This window comes from Halichoerus grypus, chromosome 14, assembly GCF_964656455.1.
Source record: "Halichoerus grypus chromosome 14, mHalGry1.hap1.1, whole genome shotgun sequence".
NCBI classification, from domain to species: domain Eukaryota; kingdom Metazoa; phylum Chordata; class Mammalia; order Carnivora; family Phocidae; genus Halichoerus; species Halichoerus grypus.
In genome coordinates, this window is record NC_135725.1 from 67,294,349 (window position 1) to 67,319,737 (window position 25,389).

At 36.4% G+C, this 25,389-nt stretch overlaps 1 protein-coding gene across 3 annotated transcripts; it reads left to right on the top strand.

Moving 5' to 3' along the window:
* The first annotated feature begins 9,054 nt into the window (after nt 1–9,054).
* NIPSNAP3A (nipsnap homolog 3A) lies at nt 9,055–23,609 on the top strand. Of its 3 annotated transcripts, none has more exons than XM_078061541.1 (6): nt 9,057–9,272; nt 12,713–12,923; nt 14,941–15,099; nt 16,619–16,768; nt 21,136–21,217; nt 22,092–22,308. In XM_078061541.1, the coding sequence occupies exons 1-5, from the start codon at nt 9,213–9,215 to the stop codon at nt 21,201–21,203; spliced, it is 648 nt and encodes a 215-aa protein (XP_077917667.1). In that variant the 5' UTR covers nt 9,057–9,212; the 3' UTR covers nt 21,204–21,217; nt 22,092–22,308. The 3 variants fall into 3 exon arrangements, with proteins under 3 accessions (XP_077917666.1, XP_077917667.1, XP_035967346.2); XM_036111453.2 differs by lacking the exons at nt 21,136–21,217; nt 22,092–22,308 and adding exons at nt 22,583–22,669; nt 22,762–23,609 and having other exon boundaries at nt 9,060–9,272; XM_078061540.1 differs by lacking the exon at nt 21,136–21,217 and having other exon boundaries at nt 9,055–9,272.
* The last annotated feature ends 1,780 nt before the right edge of the window (nt 23,610–25,389 follow it).

The window sequence follows — 25,389 nt, forward strand, 5'->3', positions numbered from 1 at the left end:
CCATCCTCTCTCATGGTTCGTCTCCCCCTCCGATTTCCCCCCCTTCATTCTTCCCCTCAGCAGGATACTTGTTAAGGAACATTTTGAAAACTTAATTGATACATTATTACCACTTATTTATATTAATAATAAAGCAATTAATAAAAGTTATGATGGTAATTCATCTTCACTAAAGTTTTTCTCTCCAATATATAATCCCATATGGAAAAAAAAGAATTGTAAATTAACTCCACTCTATATCTTAAGTTACAGAACTCAAAAATTACAACAAAAATGGCACAATCTGAGATTTTAATTAAGTAAAAGTAGTCTATACCCCCATCTAGTGGCCTCAGAATATAATAGTACAAAGAAAAGTACTTACCCAGGAATGTCACCAAAATACAGGCATCTAGAGTTCACATGTAGAGCTACTGCCTCTTTCCTACTCAGTTGGGACAGCATTGGATCCACCTCTCCTCCTTCCTTCTGTAGATCTGCATGAGCTGGACCTTTGGACAAAACCATGCAGGAATACCATCAAGTGGACTGTTGCCTTTGCCACCTCATATAATTTCTTCCACCCTTAAACTGATACCTATTTGTTACATGAGATGCAAAACTGCATCTTTATACTCACTAAACCAAATGAGCAATAATTAAAAACTGGTCAGAAAAACCTCATACACTGTGGTTAAGGGTATAAATTTTACAGTTTGGCACTGTTTAGTAAAGCTAAATATGTGCATATCTTATGATCCAGCAATTTCACTCCTAGGTATATAAACTAGAGCAGTGGTTCATAACCTCTAGTACACAGATCCCAAAGGGGTCTAGGTACAGAATTCAGAGGGCCTGATAACTTGGATGAAAAAAACGTACATCTTTAATGTCATCAACTTCTAACTGAAAATAAGCATTTCCTTTGAATATGAATGTAAGCAACAAATCACAGTATTTTTTGTACATATCACAATATTATTAGCAAGATAGAGACTTTGTAACCAATAAAAATCATAGATATTGTCAAATTCCATAACATATCAAAATTTCTTATATGCTTATCACTAATTCAAAATTATATCTCATATCTACTGATAGATCTTGCTATTTGGTACCCTAATAAAGAACTATGCCTATTTCTTTTTGAAGATTTGCTTTTATGTTTTCCAGCTTTTTTGAGATATAATTGACATATAACATTATATAAGTTTGTTTTCTTTGTATCTCTTTTTTTATAATTTATAATTGATTTTCTTTGTAACCCTATTCATTTGTTATACATTTAAAAACATCCAGAGGGAGCTCCTGGGTGGCTCAATTAAATGCCTTTGGCTCAGGTCATGGTCCTGGGGTCCCAGGATCAAGCCCTGCATTGGGCTCCCTGCCCCATAGGGAGCCTGCTTCTCCCTCTCCCTTTGCCTGCTGCTCTCCCTGCTTGTGATCTCTCTCTCTCTCCCTCTCTGTCAAATAAATAAATAAAATCTTTTTAAAAAATAAAATAAAAAGTTTAATAAAAACATCTAGAGACTATAGACTCACAAGATTTCCAAAGGGTTTTAAGACACAAAAAAGGTTTAGAATGCCTGCCCTGAAAAAATACTTCCATTGGAACCCGGAAACATCTACAAAGAAAAACAGCTTTGTCCATATAGTCAGATGGACAAATAAATTAAGGAATGGGATAGTAAGGAACACAGAAATTAATTACTACAACTACATTAAAATGGGTGATTTTCAAATGCCTAAAGTTAAAGCTAAGAATTATGTAACAAAATTTTTAAAAATCTGATTCCATTTAAAGAAATGTCTAAAATAGACAAACCAAAACAATATCTTGTGTAGTATTATTTACAAATGTAAATTTTAAAGATATCAATGTAATGATTAACACAAAATTCGAGATCATGGTTAATTCAGGGAGATCAGAGAGGGTGTTATAGAGAAAATGGTACCAGGAAAGACCATGTATTGAGCTTCCAGGTTGCTGGAAATATTTTATTCCCTAAGCTTGGTGGCAGGGGCACAGATGCTCATTTTATTATTTTCTTTAAAATGTAGATACATTAAAGACACGTTAAATATACTTTTGTACTGGGGTGCCTGGGTGGCTCAGTTGGTTGAGTGGCTGACTCTTGATTTCAGCTCAGGCCATGATCTCAGGGTGGTGAGATCATGCCCCCCATCAGGCTCTGTGCTTAATGGGGTGTCTACTTGAGATTCTCTCTCTCCCTCTCCCTCTGCCCTTCCCCCAGATCACACTCACACTCTCTCAAATGAATAAATAAATCTTTAAAAGAAAAATAAAAGTAAAAAAATAAATGGTAATCTCAACAAATTCAAAAAAATCAAAGTCATACCATGAATTTTAGCTGACCACAATGCTATGGAAGTTAAATAACATACTACTAAACAATGAATGGGTCAACCAAGAAATCAAAGAAGAAATAAAAATTACATAGAAACAAATGAAAACGAAAACACAAAAGTCCAAAATCTTTGAGATGCAGCAAAAGTGGTTCAAGATGGAAGTTTATAGCAATACAGGCCTAACTCAAGAAGCAAGAAAAATCTCAAATTAACAACCTAACCTGACACCTAAGGAAGTTAGAAAAAGAAAAACAAACAAACCCAAAACCCAGCAAAAGGAAGGAAATAATAAAGAGTAGAGCAGAAATAAATGATATAGAAGCTAAGAAAAAAAAAAAAACAACTATAGAACAGATTGAAGAAATCAAGAGCTGGTTCTTTGAAAAGGTCTACAAAATTGATAAATCTCTAGCCAGGCTCATAAAAAGAAAGAGAGGACCCAAACACATAAAATCACTAATGAAAGAGGAGAAATGACAATCAACACCACAGAAATATGAAAAATTCTAAGAGAATATTATGAAAACCTATATGCCAACAAGCTGGACAATGTAGATGAAATGGACAAATTCCTAGAAATATATAACCTACCAAAAATAAAGTAGGAAGAAATAGAAAATTTGATAAGACCAATTACCAGCAATGAAATTGAATCAGCAATCAAGAAACTCCCAAAAAACAAAAGTCCAGGACCAGACAGCTCCATAGGCAAATTCTACCAAATATTTAAAGAAGAGTTGATGCCTTTTCTTCTCAAACTACTCCAAAATATAGAAAAGGAAGGAAAACTTATGAATTCATTCTATGAGGCTAGTATCACCCTGACCAAAACTAGATAAAGACACCACAAAAAAGAGGACTACCGGACAGTATTTCTCACGAATATAGATGAAAAACTCCTCAACAAATTACGAGCAAACTGAATCCAACAATACTTTAAAACAATCATATACCATGATCAAGTGGGATTTATTCCCAGGATGCAAAACAATCAATGTGACATGTCACATCAATAATAGAAAGGATAAAAATCATATGATCATTTCAACAGACACAAAAAAAGCATTTGACAAAGTACAACATCCATCCATGATTAAAAACCCTCAGCAAAGTAGGTTTAGAGGGAATATATCTCAACATAATAAAGGCCACTTATGAAAAACCCACAGCTAACATCATCCTTAATGGGGAAAAACTGAGAGATTTTCCTCTATGGTCAGAAATAAGACAAGAATATCCACTCTCACCACTTGATTCAACATAGAACTAGAAGTCCTAGCCACAGCAATTGGACAACTAAAACAAATAAAAGGCATCCAAATTGGTAAGGAAGAAGTAAACTCTCATGATTTGCAGATGACATGATACTATATATAGAAAACCCTAAAGACTCCACCAAAAAAAAAAAAGAAAAAATTAGAACGGATAAATAAATACTGTAAAGTGACAGGACACAAAACCAATGAACAGAAATCTGTTGCACTCCTATACACTAATAATGAAGCAGCAGAAAGTGAAATTAAGAAAACATTCCCATTTATAATTGTATCAAAAATTATAAAATATCTAGGAATCAACATAACTAAAGAAGTGAAAGACTTGTACTCTGAAAACTATAAAACACTGGTGAAAGAAATTCAAGACAATACAAAAAATGGAAAGACATTCCATGCTCAAGGGTTGGAATAACAAATATTGTTAAAATATCTATGTTACCCAAAGCAATCTACAGATTTAATGCAATCCCTATCAAGATACCAACAGCATTTTTTACAGAATTAGAACAATCCTAAAATTTGTATAGAACCACAAAGGACCTGGATAGCCAAAGAAATCTTGAAAACCAAAAACAAAACTGAAGGTATCACAACTGAAGATTTCAAGTTATTACAAAACAGCAGTAATTAAAACAGAATGGTATTGGCATAAAAATAGACACATAGATCAATGAAATAGAATATAAAATACAGAAATAAATGCACAATTATATGGTCAATTAATCTTCAACAAAGGAGGAAAGAATATACAATGGGAAAAAGAGTCTCTTAAACAAATGGTGTTGGGAAAACTGGACAGCCACATGAGAAGAATGAAGCTAAACCACTTTCTTTCACCATACACAAAAATAAACTCAATGGATTAAAGATCTAAATGTGAGAACTGAAACCATAAAAATCCTTGAAGAGAGCACAGGCAGTAATTCTCTGACATTGGCCATAGCAACATTCCTCTAGATAGGTCCCCTGAGGCAAGGGACATAGAAGCAAAAATAAACTATTGGGACTATATCAAAATAAAAAGCTTTCAGCAAAAGAAACAATCAACAAAATCAAAAGACAACCTACTGAATGGGAGAAGATATTTCCAAATAACATATGCAATAAAGGGTTAGTATCCAAAATATATAAAGAACTTATACAATTCAACATCCAAAAGATAAACACTCCAATTAAAAAATGGGCAGAAGACATGAACAGACATTTCTCCAAAGAAGACATCCAGATAGCCAACAGACACATGAAAAGATGCTCAACATCACTCATCAGGAAGGAAATGCAAATCTAAACCACAATGATATATCACCTCACATCTGTTAGAATGGCTAAAATCAAAAACACAAGGAACAACAAGTGTTGGCAAGGGTGTGGGAAAAAAAGGAATGCAAATTGGTGCAGCCAATGTAGAAAACAGTATGGCGGTTCCTCAAAAAATTAAAAATAGAACTATCCTACAATCCAGTAATCACACTACTGGGTATTTACTGCCCAAAATACCAAAACACTAATTCAAAGGGATACATGCACCATATGTTTATGGCAGCATTATTTACAATAGCCAAATTGTGGAAGGAGCCCAAGTGTCCATTGATAGATGAATGGATAAAGAAGATGTGGTATATCTACACAATGGAATATAATTTAGCCATAAAAAGAATGAAATCTTGCCATTTGCAATGACATGGATGGAGCTAGAGAGGATAATGCTAAGTGAAATAAGTCAGAGAAAGACAAATCCCATATGATCTCACTCATATGAGGAATTTAAGCAAAACAAATGAGCAAAGGAAAAAGAGAGAAAGAGACAAAACAAGAAACAGACTCTTAACTATAGAGAACAGATGGTTACCAGAAGAGAGGTGGATGGGGGGGGGTGGTGAAATAGGTGATGGGGATTAAAGAGTATATTTATCATGATGAAATAACATAAAATAAATATATATATAAAGAAAAAATAAATAAAAATAAATGGTAGACTGAATTTGTTTTACAATCTGCCTTTAAACCCTGGCTGGTTCACTTAGCATCAGTGAATCTGGGGAAATTATTTAATCTCTCTGAGTCTTACCTTCCTCACTTAAAAAAGGTAGATATAGCTTAATTTACAGCATTTTGAGGATAATTAAAGCCTGTGAAAAATTGAATAGGAGATTGTCTTAGGCACCTGATATCACTTAACAATGTTCATCTATCTCTAAGTTATAGCTGTGAATTTTACTCCTATCTCGTAAGCATTTTCCTTTTAGAAGATCTTCTTGGAAGTTCTAGCTTTCTGCTGGCTAGGAGCAATTAATGATGAGGTTCTGGGGAATGGCAAAACCACAAAGTGAAAGAACTCTGTGTCCTCAATTCAACATGTATAGAAGAGCTACCTATATACTAGGAAAACTCACTTTGGATTCTGACAAAAATAAGTTTGAGTCATAATATACTTTTGGTGTTAATTTGTAAAAGCAAATTCGCCTATGTTAATTAATATATTCCTGAAAGAGACTACCAATATTGAGATCTCTGGCCTCCTTCTCTCCTCAACTTCAGGAACCTGGCAATAAACCTGGCAATAAAGATTATACCTCACAGATGGAACACTGAAAGCTTCTTTGCAGGGGAAATCTTACTAGACAAGAGAAATAACTGACAGATTGTAACAGTTGAGGTGAGGGAAGTACACTGAAGGTCCAGTTAGGTCACATTACAGTAAAGTCCATTACTTAACAAGACCTACCCATACTCATAGGGCTTTCAATTTTTTTTTTTTTTTTTTGGTCTCACTCCAAATATAAGCTGATAGACAAAGGTCATGAAACAATAAATTTTTCATAACTTAAGGGTTTCCAGATTGGAGAGGGTCTATTGAAATAATAGATGGGGGCAAAAAAATTATTCCAAGGCACATTACTGTGAAATTTCAGAAAATCAGGAAAAGTGAGAAAAACATAAAAGCTTCCAGAGAGAAACAAGTCACATACAAAAAAATCAGGAATCAGAGTGGCATAAATTTTTCACTAGAAGCTATAATGCAATGAAGCATTACCTTTAAAAATATGAGGAAAAATTATTGCCAATGTAGAATTTTATACCCAACCAAACTATAAATTAAGAGGGTTGATAAAATTAAGACAGTTTTAGAGATGAAGTTCTCAAAAGTTTAATTCCCATGTACCCTCTCCTAAAATTAGGAGGAAAAAAAAAGACAAGATCCTGAAAACAGGAGGTCGAAACAAGGCAAATTATATTCCCCAGGATATTAGTGAAAGGAGATCCCAGAAGTACTACCACGCCACCTTAGAGAGCAACTAGTCCACACTGGAGCAACAGAACAATGAATTCCCAAAAGATAACTCTATTAGATGAAACTGATAAGCTGATTAATAGGTTTTAATCACATTGAGAAAAAAAAATGTATACTTTTGGCAAAGAATTTGGTGATTAGTAAATGACAGGTATAAAGAAAATAATAGAAACAAATGAAAGAGAGAAAAAAAAAATAGTCACCCTGCTATTGATGACAGTTATAAGTTTAAGCCATATAGCAGTAGCTTAAACTAGAAGATGATTTCTCTTGTAAAATAAGTCCAGAGATAGGCGGTCCACAGCTCCTAGCATGGTGTTCCCTGGTGTCAGAACCTAGGCTTCTTCCCTCTTGTTCCACCATCTCCAGCATGTGGCTTCTACCACACAGTCCAAGAGCTTTTCCCATTATATCCACATGTCAGCATGCAGATATAAGAAAGGGCCAAAGAGGAGAACCATCCCCCCTACACTGCTTAAGATCACTTACAATTAAGTCATTAATGCTCTAAATAAATGCACTGGCCAGGACTTAGTCACATGACTGCACCAAGCTGCATAGTTTCTACTGCAAATTTTTTAAAAAGGGGGCCTGTAGGAGAATGGATAATGATAAAACAGCTAACAGTCTCTGCTACCTCCCTCTAACACTTTCTATTCTTCAGATCTTACTTTGTTCTTCTTCACAGTATTGATTAATCTCTGACATATTTTCTCTTCATTTGTTTGTTTCCCCTAACCTTTAAGTTCTAAGAGGACAAGAACTCTATCTTTTGTTCAACTCTGTACCCCAGTTACTGCAAATGTGCTTGAAACATAAAAGAAATTTAACAAATATGGGTTGAATGAGTCAATGAGTTAGTTAATTCAAGAGGGGATAAAAGCTAAGAAAATAAATTTAAACATTAAAGATCCAGTCTGGGTACAGATGATGCTTCGTTTTCTCTACATTAGTTAGAAATGGATGCCCATCATCCAGAAAAACTGACTCATCCCCTCTGGAATTATAATTTTTAAAAATCTACTTTCTGCTGAATAGATCATTGAAAAGTCTTTGCACAAGGCACAACTAATTCCCTGGTCCTAATAATGTAAGTTATATGATATTAACGTCTGCAATAATGTAATTATTAACAAGAATGTTAACATTAACATAATGTAGATAATGTAAATTAATGAAATCAATTAACTATTTTTAATGTAAGCATTAGACGCTGCCCCTCCCGGGCAATTCGCAGCAACCGCGAACAGGGTTTTTCTGGCCAAGGTGCCAGGCGGCCCTGAGGACACCCCTGAAGCTCCAGCTGCTGCGTTTGCCACGTTGGGGCCAGTGCCTGCGTCTAATGTAAGCATTAGAAGGAAAATTATTTTGATGGAGTGGTACATAAGAGACTTAAATCCTCTTCGTGAATAAGTCAATAGATACTATCTATAACTGAAAAAAATCAAGAAATAGCAGAAAATGCCTATTATTTAAAAATATACAAACAGGCATTAGAAGAAACAGCTTGAAATGCTTAAGGTTTTATTTTGGTGACCAATAACCAGAGACAGGGACTACCGACTAACTAGATCAGAAGTCAGCTGTTTTGCTTTTAAGGTTTACAGAATTATCTAGTTTTAAACAGTGTATGTTTAACTTTGACTTTTTTCACGTCTGGTTCAGCGACCTCATTCTTCTGAGCTCCTGAGAAATACAATATTAATTATTTGAAGCCTTAGGAGGTCATGCTGGGGTGGCGATTAGGGAAAGAGGATGCACTTCATGAGGAAAAGTGAAGGCTCCAGGTCTTTACATAAATCACCCCGACTAACGATTAACCAGGGCAAAAACCTCCACGATTTTAAATGCACAGCATTACGCGTGCACGCATCATACTCCCTTCTCAAAGGACAAACACGCATTCTGCACGCGAACTCTTAAGAACTGCTGCGCAACTGCGCATGGAGACGAGGTGATGGGCTCAGAAAGGTGGAACGGGAACGATCCCCGCCTTCAGCCAATCCTAATGTCCCCCCTGACGTTGGGTAAGAATGTCTGAGGAAACAAACGGAGGACCAAATGCCTTGCCGCCCAAACGCGCCAGGCGCTGGGCCCGGGAAGGACGCGAGCAGACGGGGCGGTGCCGCCACGTTCCTCGGCACCAGAGGCGGAGCTCACGCCGCCGAGTCCCGCCCCAGCCTGCGTCCGCCAGGAGTTCAGTCGCTGCTCTTTTCCAGGCGGGTAAGCCCTAACAGGAGGAATCTAAGGAAGAGTACCGGCTGGCTGTCCTTCCCAGCGCTCGAAGCCCCGCCATGCTCATCCTCCGAAGCGGCCTGACTAGGGCTCTGGCTGCGCGGAAGCTCGCGCCTCAGGTACCGGCCGCGGAGACGCGCCCAAACCGTGCCTTGGGGGAGGGGAGCGGGCGTGAGCTGGGAGCTCGCCGCCCCGCGCATGCGCTACCCGATTTGCTCGCCCAAACTTGTGAGTGCCGCGCATGCGCCCAGGCGGTTCGCCCGTGCAGCTCGCGGGATGGGGCCGCCGCGGAAGTTCTAGTGGCGGTCTCAGGCCCGGAGGCGGGGCATTCCAGGAAGCGCGGGAGGAAGGGGGCGCAGTTCGGGGAGGTCCGGTGACCAGGGTCGCCTCCCGGGCAATTCGCAGCAACCGCGAACAGGGTTTTTCTGGCCAAGGTGCCAGGCGGCCCTGAGGACACCCCTGAAGCTCCAGCTGCTGCGTTTGCCACGTTGGGGCCAGTGCCTGGTGCTTGCTGGTCGAGCGTTCCTATAGATTTTGTCCTTTGACAAGCCACCGCCCCCTCCAGACAGAAGGTAGGAGAGAAATAGGTCAACCAGCCGCTGGCGAAAGAACAGGCCTCCCCCGTTTAAACGATATGTACACAACTTCTGAGCGTTTTGCAGAGAACCCTGAAGAGGAGGGCCAGCGTGCCAGTGGTGGAGCATCCTGCCCAGCTGCCCACTGCCTCGTGCGGGTGGTGGCCGAGCCAGGCAGGGCCAGGAACCTCGTAGCAAACAGAATGATACCCTCACTTAACCTTAGATGAGAAAAGCACACGATAGATTTTTGTGATTCAGCCTAAACTGTCGGGACTTGGCCTATTCTGTGAATCTACAGATTTTTTCCTTTGATATTGAGGCTGGTACTTTTCTCGAAGGGTATAAGTGAAAGGGGATGAACCTACTCTTGAGACTGACTCTGTGGAAGACTGAGGAACCAATGATGGCCCATTAACCCAAGATTAGCAATCCAGTCTTAATCTTTCCTGATTGACACTCTACTGGGGCAGGGCCAAGAGGTATTCCTTACAGCTTTACTCTGAACTTTGATTATTAAATGTCAGCCAGTTGTTCTAATTGGAAAAAATTCCAGTGATGAGTTATATTCTCAGGGTCCTGGGATCTAACCCCAGCTCTGGCTCCTGACCTTAGCACAGAGTCTGCTTGTACCTCTCCCTCTGCTCCTCCCCACCACCACCACCACCCCTGGCTCATGTGCACTCTCTCTCTCTCAAATGAATGGATAAATAAAATCTTTTTTAAAAAAAAAAAGCATAGTAACTCAAGACAATTGTGACTCATTGGAATTGGAAGTCAGTGCTGAGGAAAATGAGACTTTCTTTGGAGATTAGGGAGCCTGAAGCACTCATGTTTCCTTCCCTAGCATACTAGTCCTGTATTGTGGTTGCATAGTTCTAGTGTCCCTCAACAAAAATCACCTACCCCTTCCCACACACGTACACATCTCATTGCTTCATTGCTGTTAACCTCTCCCTGAGCTTTCCTATTGTACTCTTCTGCAAAAGGTAATAAAAATGTGTGCCTGTGATCACTTATTTTGTTCCCCAAATACAAATTCCCTGAAAAACAACGTAAAAGCAATTGTCACAAGTACCCCATTGGCCTATTTTTGATACATTTATATTTTATTTATAATATTTTTAAGCTATAAATATTAGGCAGTTTTCATTTGCATAGCATTTTGTTATTAGAGTAGTAAAATGGCACAAAAAAGAATGTCTGCCAAACATAGGGGCTGCAATTGTTTTTGATGGCAAATGTCAATCAGACAATAAGAATATAACTCATCATAGACATGAATGGGATGAGCTCAAGATAGATGATTATAATTCAGTCTTATACACAAGTAAAATACATATACTATTGTGCTTTGTAAAAAAAAATATGCCAGAGCAAGAAGCATACTGCTTTTGATTGTTGGAGCAGGTAGTCAGCATAAGCCCAAAATTCATCCATAGCTTTATAGGTCTGAAAACTGTTATAATAGATTATGCTGGGTGTAATCAGCTTTAGGAAATATGCACATGCTAATCAAACTTATGTAAGATGGATTTGTAAACTAGAATACCATATGAGTGTGTCTGTGTTTATATACATATATCTGTGTGTACATTTACACATATAAACACATACATATACACAGAGGATAATTTCTGGCAGAGCATTTCCCACTGAAAGTTCAGTTCACTCAGAGACCCAAATTAGAAATTTACATAGTGAACATATGACTATTACAAAAGGAACTAATGGTTCTTAAAAACTATTTCCATTAACATGGTATAACTGGGTGGGTTAAATGCCCTTCTTCAGACTGCATCTATAATTAAAAACATAATGACTCAGGAGTACCTGGGTGGCTCATGTGGCTAAAGTGTCCCAACTCTTGGTTTCAACTCAGGTCATGATCTCAGGGTCCTGGGATCTAACCCCACCTCTGGCTCCTGCCCTTAGCACAGAGTCTGCTTGTACCTCTCCCTCTGCTCCTCTCCACCACCACCCCCACCCCTGGCTCATGTGCACTCTCTCTCTCTCAAATAAATGGAAAAATAAAATCTTTTTTAAAAATTAAAAAAAAAAAATACTGACTCAAGACAATTGTGACTCATCGACTTTTTTTCCTTTTTCTAGCTTTACACATCCTATGACTATATTACAATGCAGTTGGATAGGCCATAGTTTCCTATTACATTAGTTAAATTCCTATCGTATTTTTATTTTTTTAAGAGAGAGAGAGAGCACAGTGGGGCGGGGCAGAGGGAGAGGGAGAGTGAGAATGTTAAGCAGGCTCCATGCTCAGCACAGAGCTGGAGGCAGGGATCTCACAACCCTTAGATTAATCTCAGTGGCAATCAAGAATTTGGCGCTTAACCAACTAAGCCACTCAGGTGCCCCTCTATCCTATTTTTTGACCAGTGGTTTACTTCATTGAATTTAGGAAATACTTTGACCTGACCAGCAATTTCCATTGTTTTAAGAACCTAAAAAGGAAGGAAGGAAGGAAGGGAGGGAAAGAGGAAAGGAAAGGAAGAAAAGAATTTTCTGCTAGTAAACACATTTCCATTGTGCCAGCCAAAATACTATATATTTTATAAAATTGTTTTTAATGCTTAACTCTAACACATACATATACTATTGACTAAAGATGGAATATTGACTAAATAAGGGATATTTAAACTATTTGCAAAACTTATTAGGATCCTAATTGTAGTTTTTGGGTAAAGAAATTGCCCCAGTGGCTTCTTAGAAGAAACTTCTCATGAAAAAGCAACTAGAGGTAGACTACCTACAAGGACGTGGTAGCTATATATTTGGAATACTTAAAAGTAGTTTTCTTTACTGATATCTCTCTAAACAAATTATCTATGGAGAAAGGACCACAGAGTACAAACAGATTGTGAGTCTACTGAGTGTCGCTTGTTTTCAGACTCAGATTTGCTTGTAACATGATATTATAAGCCCTACTTTCCCAAAATATTTAAATTTGCCTTATCTTTCTTCAGGTGTGCTCATCTTTTGCTACAGGCCCCAGACAATACGATGGAACACTCTATGAATTTCGTACCTATTATCTTAAGCCCTCAAAGATGAATGAGTTCCTGGAAAATACTAAGAAAAACATTCATCTTCGGACAGCTCACTCTGAATTGGTTGGATACTGGAGTGTAGAATTTGGAGGCAGAATGAATAAAGTGTTTCATGTTTGGAAGTATGGTATGAGTCATCAGCTTAAGTATTCAGTACAGATTTTCATTCTGTTAGATGTTACCCACGAATTAGTGACTTAGTTCTTGGATCTATGTTACTATAAATACATACAGGTGAAGTAAAACTTTTAAATAGCAATACCAAAAAATAAATTCAGGGATTGTGCCTCCCAGTGGTATACCTGTAGTAACCCATTGCTGGAAATGTTTATTAGCACATGAGAATGTGATAGTGAGAAAATGGCATCTCAGATTTCAAGTCATAAAATTTTGAACCACACTTAATTCTTAGGAAAAGTTAAGAATAGCTTATTGTAAAGATGGTTTATGAAAAATTTAAAGCAGTGATTGCAAGAACCCAAGTGGGTTAAGATCATAAAAGGGGAGTAGAATTTTTTTTTTATTGAAGCTATAGCTGAATATCAGTGTTTTAACAGAAATCATTCTAATGTCTAGGGGCTTTAGTGAAATAGAAGTTAATAGGAGAGGATAGTAAACTTTGAAGCCCTCACCCTTCTGTAAGATATAATAAATCTGTCAGGTTTCGGACCACTTTTGTTTTATTTCTGTACCCCAGAGTTTCAAGGAATTCACTGTCATGATACTAGTTTAGGGAAGTAAAGGAAAAGGAACTAGAGTTCTTCCCATATTGAAGCTGATCCATCCCTGGTTTAGTAGAGGAAGGAGTATGGTTACTGGAATCCCCAGAATGTTTGTTACTCCATTGTTTAATCTTTCTGAAGTCTACAGTAGTACATCATGATATCCAAAAACTTTTAATAATTTCATTTAGTATTTGGTCATCAGTGTCCAAAGTTAATAGTCATAAAATAACATGAAAAGTGCTCATTCTGTACTTAGCATGTCCATAGTCTAGAGGTTTTCCCAATTGTAGTAGAACAAACCCCATTAAAACACAACTTATGCTTTAATGCACCGCCAGTTGAATCATATCCCAGTTAAAAAAAGAAAAAAACAAAACTGCTAGTAGTCCTGATAAAACTTACTTAAGCTCTAAGATAGATGTTATTCCTTATCCTCAGCATAAACCATAGAAAACTATTTCCCCATTCATCTTGCGAGGCCCTAATAGTTAAATGTAGTACTGGGCCCATATGTTAGCAAATATATGTACTTGTTTGGGAAACAAAGAGAAGAGAAATAGTACTGAGTAAAAAGAAGGGATGACAGGGGCGCCGGGGTGGCTTAGTCGGTTAAGCGGGTGCCTTCGGCTCAGGTCATGATCCTGGGGTCTTGGGATCGAGCCCCACGTCCGGCTTCCTGCTCAGCGGAGAGCCTGCTTCTCCCTCTCCCTCTGCCTGCCGCTCTGCCTACTTGTGTTCTCTCTCTCTCTGTCAAATAAATAAAATATTTTTTAAAAATAAAAAAAATAAAAGTAAATAAAAATAAAAAGAAGGGATGACAGAGAATTAGCACTATTTCTTTGGAAGCTGTTAGTTCAAAGCAGCAGCTGTCAAAGTGCACCTTAATTTCATTCACGTTAAATGTAATTCAAGGTGTATCTTGACTTGATCACCCACCACCACCACCACCACAGAAAAATACTCTAAACTGCTGCTATAATTTTAAATGCCTCAATTAAATTAATAAGAATAGTTAATGTATACTGAGTTCTAACGAGTTGCCAAAAACTGTTGTGTACTAATTCATTTAATCTTAACAGCCCTAAAGGGAGATATTATATCATTATCCCCATTTTACAGAGTTAAGAAATAGGCACAGAAAGATTTAATAACTTAACCTAAGTCACACGACTACCTATTAAGTGGTAGAGCCTATAAAGCCCACTACATGACATTATCATTAGTTGTTGACATTTCTACTGCCCTTTCAGGCCATGAGAAATTTGGGGACTGATGTCACATCTGTATGTTATCTCCAGTGATATAATACAGTGTCCTGTGCCCTTGATGAACACTCGGTGGATTGAATGAAACCCAGAAAAAGTACAGGTGATTTTAAATCAATAATTTTTGGTTTTCTTGCTCCTTCTTTTCCCATAGATAATTTTGCTCATCGAACTGAAGTTCGGAAAGCATTGGCCAAAGATAAGGAATGGCAAGAACAGTACCTCATTCCAAATTTGGCTCTTATTGATAAACAAGAGAGTGAGATTACTTATCTGGTGCCATGGTGCAAACTAGAAAAGCCTCCAAAAGAAGGCAAGTCGCCCCCTCTTAGTCACTTTGAATTCTGATAGAGAAAAAATTAAAGATTTTAAGCTATAAAAACTCAAGTTCTGCTGGAAAAGAAGTTAATCTTTGTTTAATATAGGAACGTATGTTGATTGTTCAAATAAAAATAAATTGGTGCTCTTAGCTTATCTTTTAAAAAAATGACCATTGAATAATGAAGTGTTTTTCCATATTGGTATCTTACTGATTCTTAAAGCTTAGCTATATTATAGAAAAAGTTGACGTGGTCAGTAAAGGTTGAGAAGTTGGGCCTTAGGAGCAGAGAACACATCTGTGGGTAGGTGAGGGATAGTATGTGTGATACTTTGTCATAGTTTTAAAATAATATAAACTTTTAAATATAAAAGTATTTTTCCATAAACTACAACTAATCTTAAATCTTAAGTATATATTTGCTTATAAAATTGACTAGGGGAATGAATTAACTGGAACTGCCAAGCTGCATTACTGTAGTCTAACTTTCATGTCTTCCTCTTTCTTATTTCTCAGTTTGAAAGTAATTCCTAAAGATTTGTCTTCTTGCTGATTTTACTTCTTGCTGACTTAAAGAAATTATTACCTCAATCCAGTTTTAAACAAAGGTCAGATTAGCAAAAGCATAAACTAATTTAAATGTTTTATTTCCCCCATTATTCCGAACTTCGTAGTGCATTTTAGATTATAAGAGATTTGAAGAATCTGATTTAGAAATTTATCTTCTTAGCTCCCCCTCAGCTTTCAGCACTAACTAAATGAACTAGTTGGCTTCTCAGAAAGTATCAAATCTTAGTTCTTTTCCTCTATGCTATTCATGATTCTTCAGTAACTTTTGCATGTTTTTCTTTTACTTTCTAAATCTACTTGTCCCCTGGTTTCCTTCTCTTCACCTAGCCTCTACTTCTGTCCAGAAGGTAAAATGCTTTCCAAGTAATTACCTGGATATTTAGGAATAATAAAACCATCTCCTTTAGAATTTTTTTTTTTTCCTCAGAACTCAGAGACAGTCACCTCAGGTTCATTATTTGCTTGCTGTTCCTGTTGGATATGGAATCTTACAGGGGAAATTATATAGAGAGATAAGTTAGTAGAAATTGGTAAACAGAATGGAACTATAAGAGACTGGGAATACCTCCTTATTCATTTCTTTTATAAAAGTATAGACTCAGGCAACTAAAAAATACTATTACATTATAAATTCTCACTTTTATTGACAAATTTTATAGATTAAAAATAGATAATACCTTAACTACAGATTCCATCCATTTTTGTCTGTTCTGTATGATAAGTTTAACGACTGACCCTTAAACTAGGACAAGGACTTTCTAAACATAAAAGCAAAGAAAAACAATGCAAATTATTAGTAAATATGTCTAACATGTTAACATGTATACAGGTATGATCCTCAAAATCTACATATGTAGTTAGCCTTCCACTGGAACCAAACTAAACATGATTGGAAATTGCTTGAATGTGTTCTATAAAATAATTATTTTTCTCCCTATTCTAGGAATCTATGAACTAGCTACTTTTCAAATGAAACCTGGTGGGCCAGCTCTGTGGGGTGACCCATTTAAAAGGGCAGTTCATACTCATATCAATCGAGGCTACACAAAACTAGTTGGAGTGTTCCATGCAGAATATGGAGTGCTCAACAGAGGTACAGTTGTCCATTTCTTCTTATGAAATTGCAAAATATATGGGTGATCCACATTAAGTTCCTTTTGTCAGTTTGTCTCTGTTCTCATTATGGACTATATTTTGCTTTTTATTGCCCAAGTTTTAGCTTTGTAATTTTAAGGGTTGAGCAAACCTGTTTTACATCTTATTTAGAATGTTATTCACCTTATAAAGTTTTTTTTAAATACTGAACTGTTCTTTTCCCTGATACATCAAAATGATAAAATTGTAAATACTGGAAGGAACCTGAAAAAGTCACCTGTTTCTTTCATCACCTTATTTTCCTCTGAATGTACTTTTAATGATTTTTTTTTTCCTTTTTTCACAGTTTTATTGAGCTATAATTGACATATAAGTTTAGGGTATACAACATAATGATTTGATATATGTTGTAAAGTGATCACCACAATAAGTTTAGTTAACAGCCATCACCTCACAGTTACAAATTTTTCTCCTTATGATAAGAACTTTTAAGATCTACTCTCTTTCAGCTTTCAAATATATAGTGTAGAATTGTTAACTGTAGTCTTCATGTTGTATATTACATCCCCAAAACTTACTTATCTTGTAACTGGAAGTTTGTGCTTCTTGTAATTTTTTTTAAAAATTTATTTATTTTGAGAGAGAGAGAGCACATTTATGCAAAAGAGAGAGCGGTGGGGAGGAGCAGAGGGAGAGAGGGTCTTAAGCAGACTCCACACTGAGTGTGGAGCCCAAGAAGGCACAATCTCAAGACCCTGAGATCAAGCCTGAGCCAAAACCGAGAGTCAGGCACTTAACTGACTGCACCACTCAGGTGCCCCTGTGATTTTTTTTTTTTTTAAATAACATTACTTGGGGTAGAAAGATTGTTTATGGGTAAAAAAGTAATAGTAATTATTATAAACATTAAAAACAATGGACAAGCCCAAAGAAAAAAAATATGGTTAATCAATTTATTTAATAAAATATCTATTTGGGATATTTAATTTTTTAAAGTTGAACGATATTCCAATCCGAATTTCAGAGAGTTTTCTTGTGGCAAACTCTGAAAAATGTTTGTAAAATTTATCTGAAAGGATAAATGACTAAGAATAGCTAATGAATATTTGAAAGACTTGTAATATCCGGTTGCCTCTTCATCTTCTCCACTTTATGTCCAATGGACATATCCAAAACTGAGCTAATCATTGCTCAGAAAGTCAACTTCTACTAATATACATGTTATAGATGTATATTCAAGTTGGAAAATATATGAAGAGGAGAAAAAAATTTTAGATGCCTATCTCACACCATAATGCTAAAATAAAATCAAGATGGATTATGGATTTCTTTTTTTTTTTAAGATTTTATTTATTTATTTGACAGAGAGAGACACAGTGAGAGAGGGAACACAAGCAGGGGGAGCGGGAGAGGGAGAAGCAGGCTTCCCGCTAAGCAGGGAGCCCGATGCGGGGCTTAATCCCAGGACCCTGGGATCATGACCTGAGCTGAGGCAGACGCTTAACGACTGAGCCACCCAGGCACCCCTGGATTATGGATTTCAGTTAAAAAATTGAATTCATACAATTACTAAAACAAAATACAGATGAATTTATTTAACAATGTGTATGGAAACAATATGTCTAAGCCAAAAAGCAAATGAAGAAACTATGAAGGAAAAAAAGAATAATTTTATTATAAAAGAATGATTTTATTATACAAAGCTCAAGCTTTGTGCCTCTCAAAATATCTTAAATGAAATCAAAAAGCAAAAAATACATACATACATACTTCTACAAAGGTAGACACAGATGACTACCAAAAATATATTAAAGAAGATTCAGATTAAAACAATAATGAGATGCCAGTTTTTACCTAATAAGGATACATTATATAGATACAGTATTAGATAGGTCAGAGAAAAATGAGTTAAACTTGTAGGGTTCATATCTGCTTCATCTTCCCTCAAGAAAATTGGCAATATAAATAAAAAGGCTTATCTGTTTGTATTTGACATTTTTTTAATTTTTTATTTATTTTTTTAATTTCAGTATAAGTAACACACAGTGTTATATTAATTTCAGGTGTACAATATAGTGCTTCAACAATTCTGTACATTACTCAGTACTCATCATAAGTGTACTCTTAATTCCCTTCACCTATTTCACCCACCCTTCCACCCACCTCCCCCTGGCAACCAAAGGTTCTCTATATTTAAGAGTCGGGTTTTTTTTTTTCTTTGTTTCTTAAATTCCATTATGAGTGAAATCATGTGGTATTTGTCTTTCCCTGATTGACTTATTTCACTTAGCATTATATCCATCCATATGTTGCAAGTGGCAAGATTTCTTTTTTATGGCTGAGTAATATTCCACTACACACACACACACACACACACACACACACACACACACACACACAACTTCTTTATCCATTCATCTATCAATGGAACGTGGGTTGCTTCCGTATCTTGACTACTGTACTTAATGCTGCAGTAAACACAGGGGTGCATATATCTTTTCAAATTCATGTTTTCATATTCTTTGGGTAAATATCCAGTAGTGTAATTACTGGATCCTATGGTAATTCTATTTTTAATTTTTTGAGGAACCTCCATACTGTCTTCCACAGTGGCCGCACCAGTGTGCATTCCCACCAGTGGCACATGAGGGTTCCTTTTTTTCCACATCCTTACCAACACTTGTTGTTTCTTGTGTTTTTTATTTTAGCCATTCTAACAGATGTGAGGTGATACCTCATTGTGGTTTAGATTTGTTTTGATGATGATGAGTGATGTTGAGCATCTTTTCATGTGTCTGTTGGCCATCTGTATGCCTTGTTTGGAGAAATTCATGTCTATTCATGTCTTCTGCCCATTTTTTAGTTGGATTATTTGTTTTTTGGGTGTTGAGTTATATAGGTTCTTTATATATTTTGGACCTCCTTGGGATGATTTGTTGGGGACTCTCTGTGCCTCCTGAATCTGGATTTGTTTCCTTCTCCAGAGTTTCCAGCTATTATTTCTTCAAATAAATTTGCTGCCCCTTTTCTCTCTTTTCTCTGGGATCCCTGTAATGTGAATGTTATTTACACTTGATGGTGTCACTGAGTTCCCTTAACCTATTCTCATTTTTTTAATTAATCTTCTCTCTTTCTCCTGTTCAGCTTGATTGCTTTCCATTACAGTCTTCCAGCTCACTGGTCCATTCTTCTGCTTCCTCTAATCTACTATATATTCCCTCTAGTGTATTTTTTAATTTCACTTACAGAGTTCTTCATCTCTCACTGGTTTTTTGTATTTTCTATCTCTTTTGAGGGTCTCACTGAGATCCTCCACTCTTTTCTCAAGTCCAGTGAGTATATTTATGATCATTACTTTAAATTCTCTATGAGATATATTGCTTATCTCTGTTTCATTTTGTTCTCTTGCTGGATTTTGTCCTGTTGATTCATTTGGGACATATTCTTCTGTGTCTTCATTTTTTCTAACTCTCTGTGTCTGCTTCTATGTGTTAGGCAAGTAATGGCCTTATGAAGAAGAGCTCATGTAGTGCTCTGCAGTGCAGTGTCTCCTGTTGACCAGAACCTGGCCCTTCCAGAGTATCTCCTATGTGTGTTGCATACACCTTACTATTGTGGCTGAGCCACATTTGCCTTCAGTCCAGTTGCCTGCAATGGTGCTTTTTGCCAGTTGTGGGCAGGGTTTGGTTCCTGTGTTGTTAGGAGGCCAGCCTGGGGCTGTCTTGGGCAAAAAGCCTTAATTTTTTAAATTAGTTTTGCTAATATTAAGGAAATATGCATGGATATTTAGGTGGGTTTAGTTATACAAGAAGGAAATTTGAAATGACATAAAATATATAGCCATATTTAAATAATGAGATTAAAGGTTTTTTAAGTTTCCAATTTACTATAAAGGACATGTATAACTTTTACAAGAAAAAAATTATTGAAAATGTGTGTGCACACACACTGTAATCTTGGGGCGCCTGTGTGGCTCAGTCGGTTAGGTGTCCAATTTATGATTTCGGCTCAGGTTTTGATCTCATGGGTCGTGAGATTAAGCCTTGCACTGGGGTCTGCACTCAGCGGGGAGTCTGCTTGAGATTCTCTCTCTCCCTCACCCTCTGCCCTTCCCTCTATCCATGCACGTGTGTGCTCTCTCTCTCTAAAATAAATCTTTAAAAAAAAAAAAATAAAATGTGTGTGTACACACACTTTTTAATCTTAATCCATTCTTAGTGTACTAGGAGAATGGTAATATGCTGAGTATAAATCAGTACTTCATATCTGGAGGACAGTGTATAATATATACACTGTATATTTGTAAGTGCATATATATATATATATATAAGATATACTCTTTGGTTCTCTCAATTTAAATTTTAGGAATTTATATTAAGAAAATATTCAGATCCAGACTGCCTGGGTTTGAATCCCAGCTTCACCACTTATAACTTTGTGACCCTGGGTAAGTTACTTAACCTCACTGTGCCTTAGTTTCCTCATCCATAAAATGATGATACTAATATCTACCACCGAAAATTATTATGAAGACTAAATAGACTAAATGAGTTAATACATGCAAAATGCTTAAAACCAGGTCTGGCATGTAATCAACACCCAGTAAATATTAGTAGTAGTTGTCATCAGCTTTGTTATTATTATAGATACATATGTAGATGCTACTCTAATGAGGTTTCTCTCAGTATTATTTACAATAAAGAAACATTTTTATGTAATATGCAGATTATCCAGAAAAAAATATATGTATCTACATCATGTATTTATATAACCATAAACTTACATGTTTATGTGTGTATAAATATTTATAAAAATACATATATATACACATAAATATAGAAAGAGATACAGCAAATATAAAAGTGGCTTTTTTTCTAGGTGGTATAGAAATGACTCCTCTTTTCTCTTTTTATCCACATTTTCCTATACAGCTAACATATCTTACATCAGAATTATTAAAAATTTTAAAATATTATACACAAAAACATTTATTCCATATTTCAAAAAATATTACAATATTAATCTAATCAGTCAGGGGCTTGGATAAAAAGTTCTTATATCTATAGGGAGGAATTCACATAGCCATTAAAAATTAAGGTTACTGCCATGGGAAATATGCATTGTTGATTTTTAAAAATCTACTGGTAAGTGTAATTTGATTTTACTCATTTGTTTAAAGGAAATGCACTAAATGTCAATAGAGGTTCTCTCGAGGTGGTTAAAATTATGCTACTTTTTATTTGCTTCTTCATATCATCAAGATTTTCAGTAGTAAACACAAATCTTTTATAATCTTCCTTTTTTTTTTTTTTTTTTTAAAGATTTTATTTATTTGACAGAGAGAGCACAAGCAGAGGGAGAGAGAGAGAGAAGCAGGCTCCCCGCTGAGCAAGGAGCCCGATGCGGGACTCGATCCCAGGACCCTGGGATCACGACCCAGGCCGAAGGCAGCCGCTTAACTGACTGAGCCACCCAGGCGTCCCTATAATCTTCCTTTTTTAAATAAACTAAAATGTATTAGAAAGTCATGAAGCCTCATTATAGACTTAATTGTGTTTAGTGTGTTATTTACTTTCCCTTTCCAGATTTCTGTTTCTTCATCTATAAAACCAGTTTGATTAATTTATAAATTTCTCTCCCGAATCTCTGACCCCCTCTGAAATCTTACTACTAACATACTTAATTTTACCTTTTTGATATCCACTATTTTGATCTAAAGAACAAGACTTAATGTTTCTGATTAATTTTTCTGTATTTCTTACTTGTAGTAACGCCATAGTCTTTAGACGCTGTTTTTGGTTTATTTCTGCAGTTCATGTTCTTTGGTGGAATGAGAGTGCAGACAGTCGTGCGGCTGGGAGACATCAGTCTCATGAGGATCCCAGGGTTGTGGCAGCTGGTAAGCTATTTCACTAGGCATGAAGTATTCGAACCACAAATTTGATTCAGTCAATAACTTTATATGCCTTCTTATGAAATGTTTTTTTCCAGTTCGAGAAAGTGTTAACTTCCTTGAGTCTCAGAAGAATATGCTTCTGATTCCTATGTCATTTTCACCATTGAAATAGTTTTCCATTGAAATACGAAGCATTGCATTAACTGCTATAAGATGTGTCTGCTAATGGTACTTAAACTCTCCCAAGAGATTCTCATTTTTATATGAAGGAGGTGGTAAGTTAATTTGCTATGTCCTTTGCATTTTTAAAAGCTGCCTCTGTCCATTGTCACCACCATGAGGAAATAGTTCTGTTCATTTTCCCTTTGGCATTTCAGTATCTGTCATACATTAAAAATTGTCATTCCTACAAGATCTTGATTTTTCATTTGTTTCAGAATATCTCTTGTACTCTGTTTTGACAACCCTCTGCTTTTATAGCATTTCCTTATGTTGAAATGATTATGTCACATTTCCATGCCTATGATAATATTTCTAAACTATTTATATACATTGTCCAACTTTTCATGTCTATTTTTCTGAAATATTAAAAGTTTTTGTCCAGTAAAGTTTATTTTGTAATACTAAATGGGATTCATAAAAATATTAAACATGTTTATTATGGAAAAGTACAATATCATCTGTATCATCTCTATTAATTTTGGTTTTTACATTAATAATTACTTATGTGGAAAATAATGTTATTAGATCCTCATATTAAAAACTGTTGAAGACTCATTGGTTTATATGCTGAAATGTCTTCATTTACAATTTATTTTACTAACTTTTACTTCACTTTGGATTACTATTTAACAAAGGTACTTGAGACAATCTATCTGTGATAATGAGATATTTATGGTTATGGAAATGTTTGCCCTAATAAAAGCCTACAGATACATTCTGATTCTTTTTATTGTGTTTTATATTTGTGTCCTCTTACCTGGAACTATTATGTTGCTATAAGGTAATGAGACAGTAATAAATATACTGTCTTTATTGTAAGTATTAAGTTACTTCAAGTAAATAGCATGCTAATAACCCCACAAGGAGAATTTCTTTAGTACTGACACAGATGTACTAGGATTTTCCTACAAAAAAACTTTAATTTTTATTTTAGTTGAGTACTTCAGCATTCTTAAACTAGATTTGGTACTTACAAGCTCTTATGGTAGTCTATATTTATAGCTATATGATTTTATGTTTCTAATATATATTGCAAATACAACATAGTAAATTATTAGCTATCTGAGGGAAAACTGAAAAACAGGAAGCATATTCACCTCTCACTTATCTGGTCCTCAAGAATTCAAAGGACATCTCTCAGCTGGCTGAGATGAAGCACATTTCAAAGATAACACAGATGGACACACGCTCTTCCTGGAGAGAGAAAGTCAGTGAGGATCTGAGGAGTCACTCATGACCTTATAAGAGCAGTAGGTTGTAAATTCTCACACACACAGTGTGGCTTGAAAACTTAGTAAGTACAGAAATAGTAATGTGAAACTACTCAAATAAGTAAATTCTTCCAGCTGTAGATAAATTTAAAACAACAGTATATAGCATATCAATCTAATAGATAACAGAAATTCTAAAAAAAAAAAAAGAAAGAAAATCTAAGATTCTAGTTATAAGAATGGTCCTATAAGCCCATTACAAAAGGTCTTTTTTTTTTTAAAGATTTTTTATTTATTTGAGAGAGAAAGAGCACAAACGGGGGAGGGGCAGAGGGAGAAGGAGAAGCAGGCTCCCCCACTGAGCAGGGAGCCCAACGTGGGGCTCGATCCCAGGACCCTGGGATCATGACCTGAGCCGAAGGCAGACGCTTAACCGACTGAGCCACTCAGGCGCCCCACAAAGGGTCTTGAATAAAATTCCTAATGACCTGTATTGATACTGTGTAGGAAATAAGAGAAGGAATACCTGCCATGTGCCATATACAGGATATACACTTTCAAATATTAAATATACAGAGTAGCTCAGTCTTGGCCGGCCCAAGATCACTAAATACCAGTGATGACTTTGTATGCAAAAGTCCTAAACGATAAGCTGCTAGGTGATCTACTGACCTACAATGATTCCCACAAAGCAGCAACTCTGGGCCCACTTTCCTGACAAGTCTTGGGATAGAGAAAGTACCTTGGCCAACTTCAAGTGTTTCTTTACTTGCTTAATGGAATCCTTTGACTCAGAGGAAGTGATTGAGAATTACTGGCACCCAGGGAAAAGCCACCGTACCTAAATAACAGCCTGACATAAAACATAGTGTGGAACACAATACCACTCAGCAGCAGATACCACATGAGTATGTACATGTTTCATTTAGTATTTCCTCTGCAAAGGAAATTCAAAGTTAGACTTTGTGAACGTTACATCACAGCCACCTCTAATGGATTCTGGCAAACTTTTGACTCTTAGAGTTCCTGCCCAGGGGGCTAATAGAAACTCCAGTGGGAAAGAGAAGGGACCTGGCCCTGATTATAGACTCTGACATCTGACACATTGAGGAAAGAGTGGTTATTCGTCTCAGGTGCTCCTCTAAACTTGGTAGCTCAGTCCTGAACACGGGTCTCAAGCAAGCAGATGCGGAGCCAAAGCAAACAGTGAGGGACACTGACCACAGTAGGCTAGAGAGGGCCGGACAGACAAGCCATGGCTCTTTCCTAGCATGATGGCCACTTTAGGGG

Bases quoted from the DNA above. Each gene is read 5' to 3' on its own strand.
- NIPSNAP3A (XM_036111453.2), top strand. From the start codon at position 9,213: ATGCTCATCCTCCGAAGCGGCCTGACTAGGGCTCTGGCTGCGCGGAAG. The intron at 9,273-12,712 runs GTACCGGCCGCG...ATCTTTCTTCAG, and splicing joins CGCGGAAGCTCGCGCCTCAG to GTGTGCTCATCTTTTGCTAC. The intron at 16,769-22,582 runs GTACAGTTGTCC...TTATTTCTGCAG, and splicing joins ATATGGAGTGCTCAACAGAG to TTCATGTTCTTTGGTGGAAT.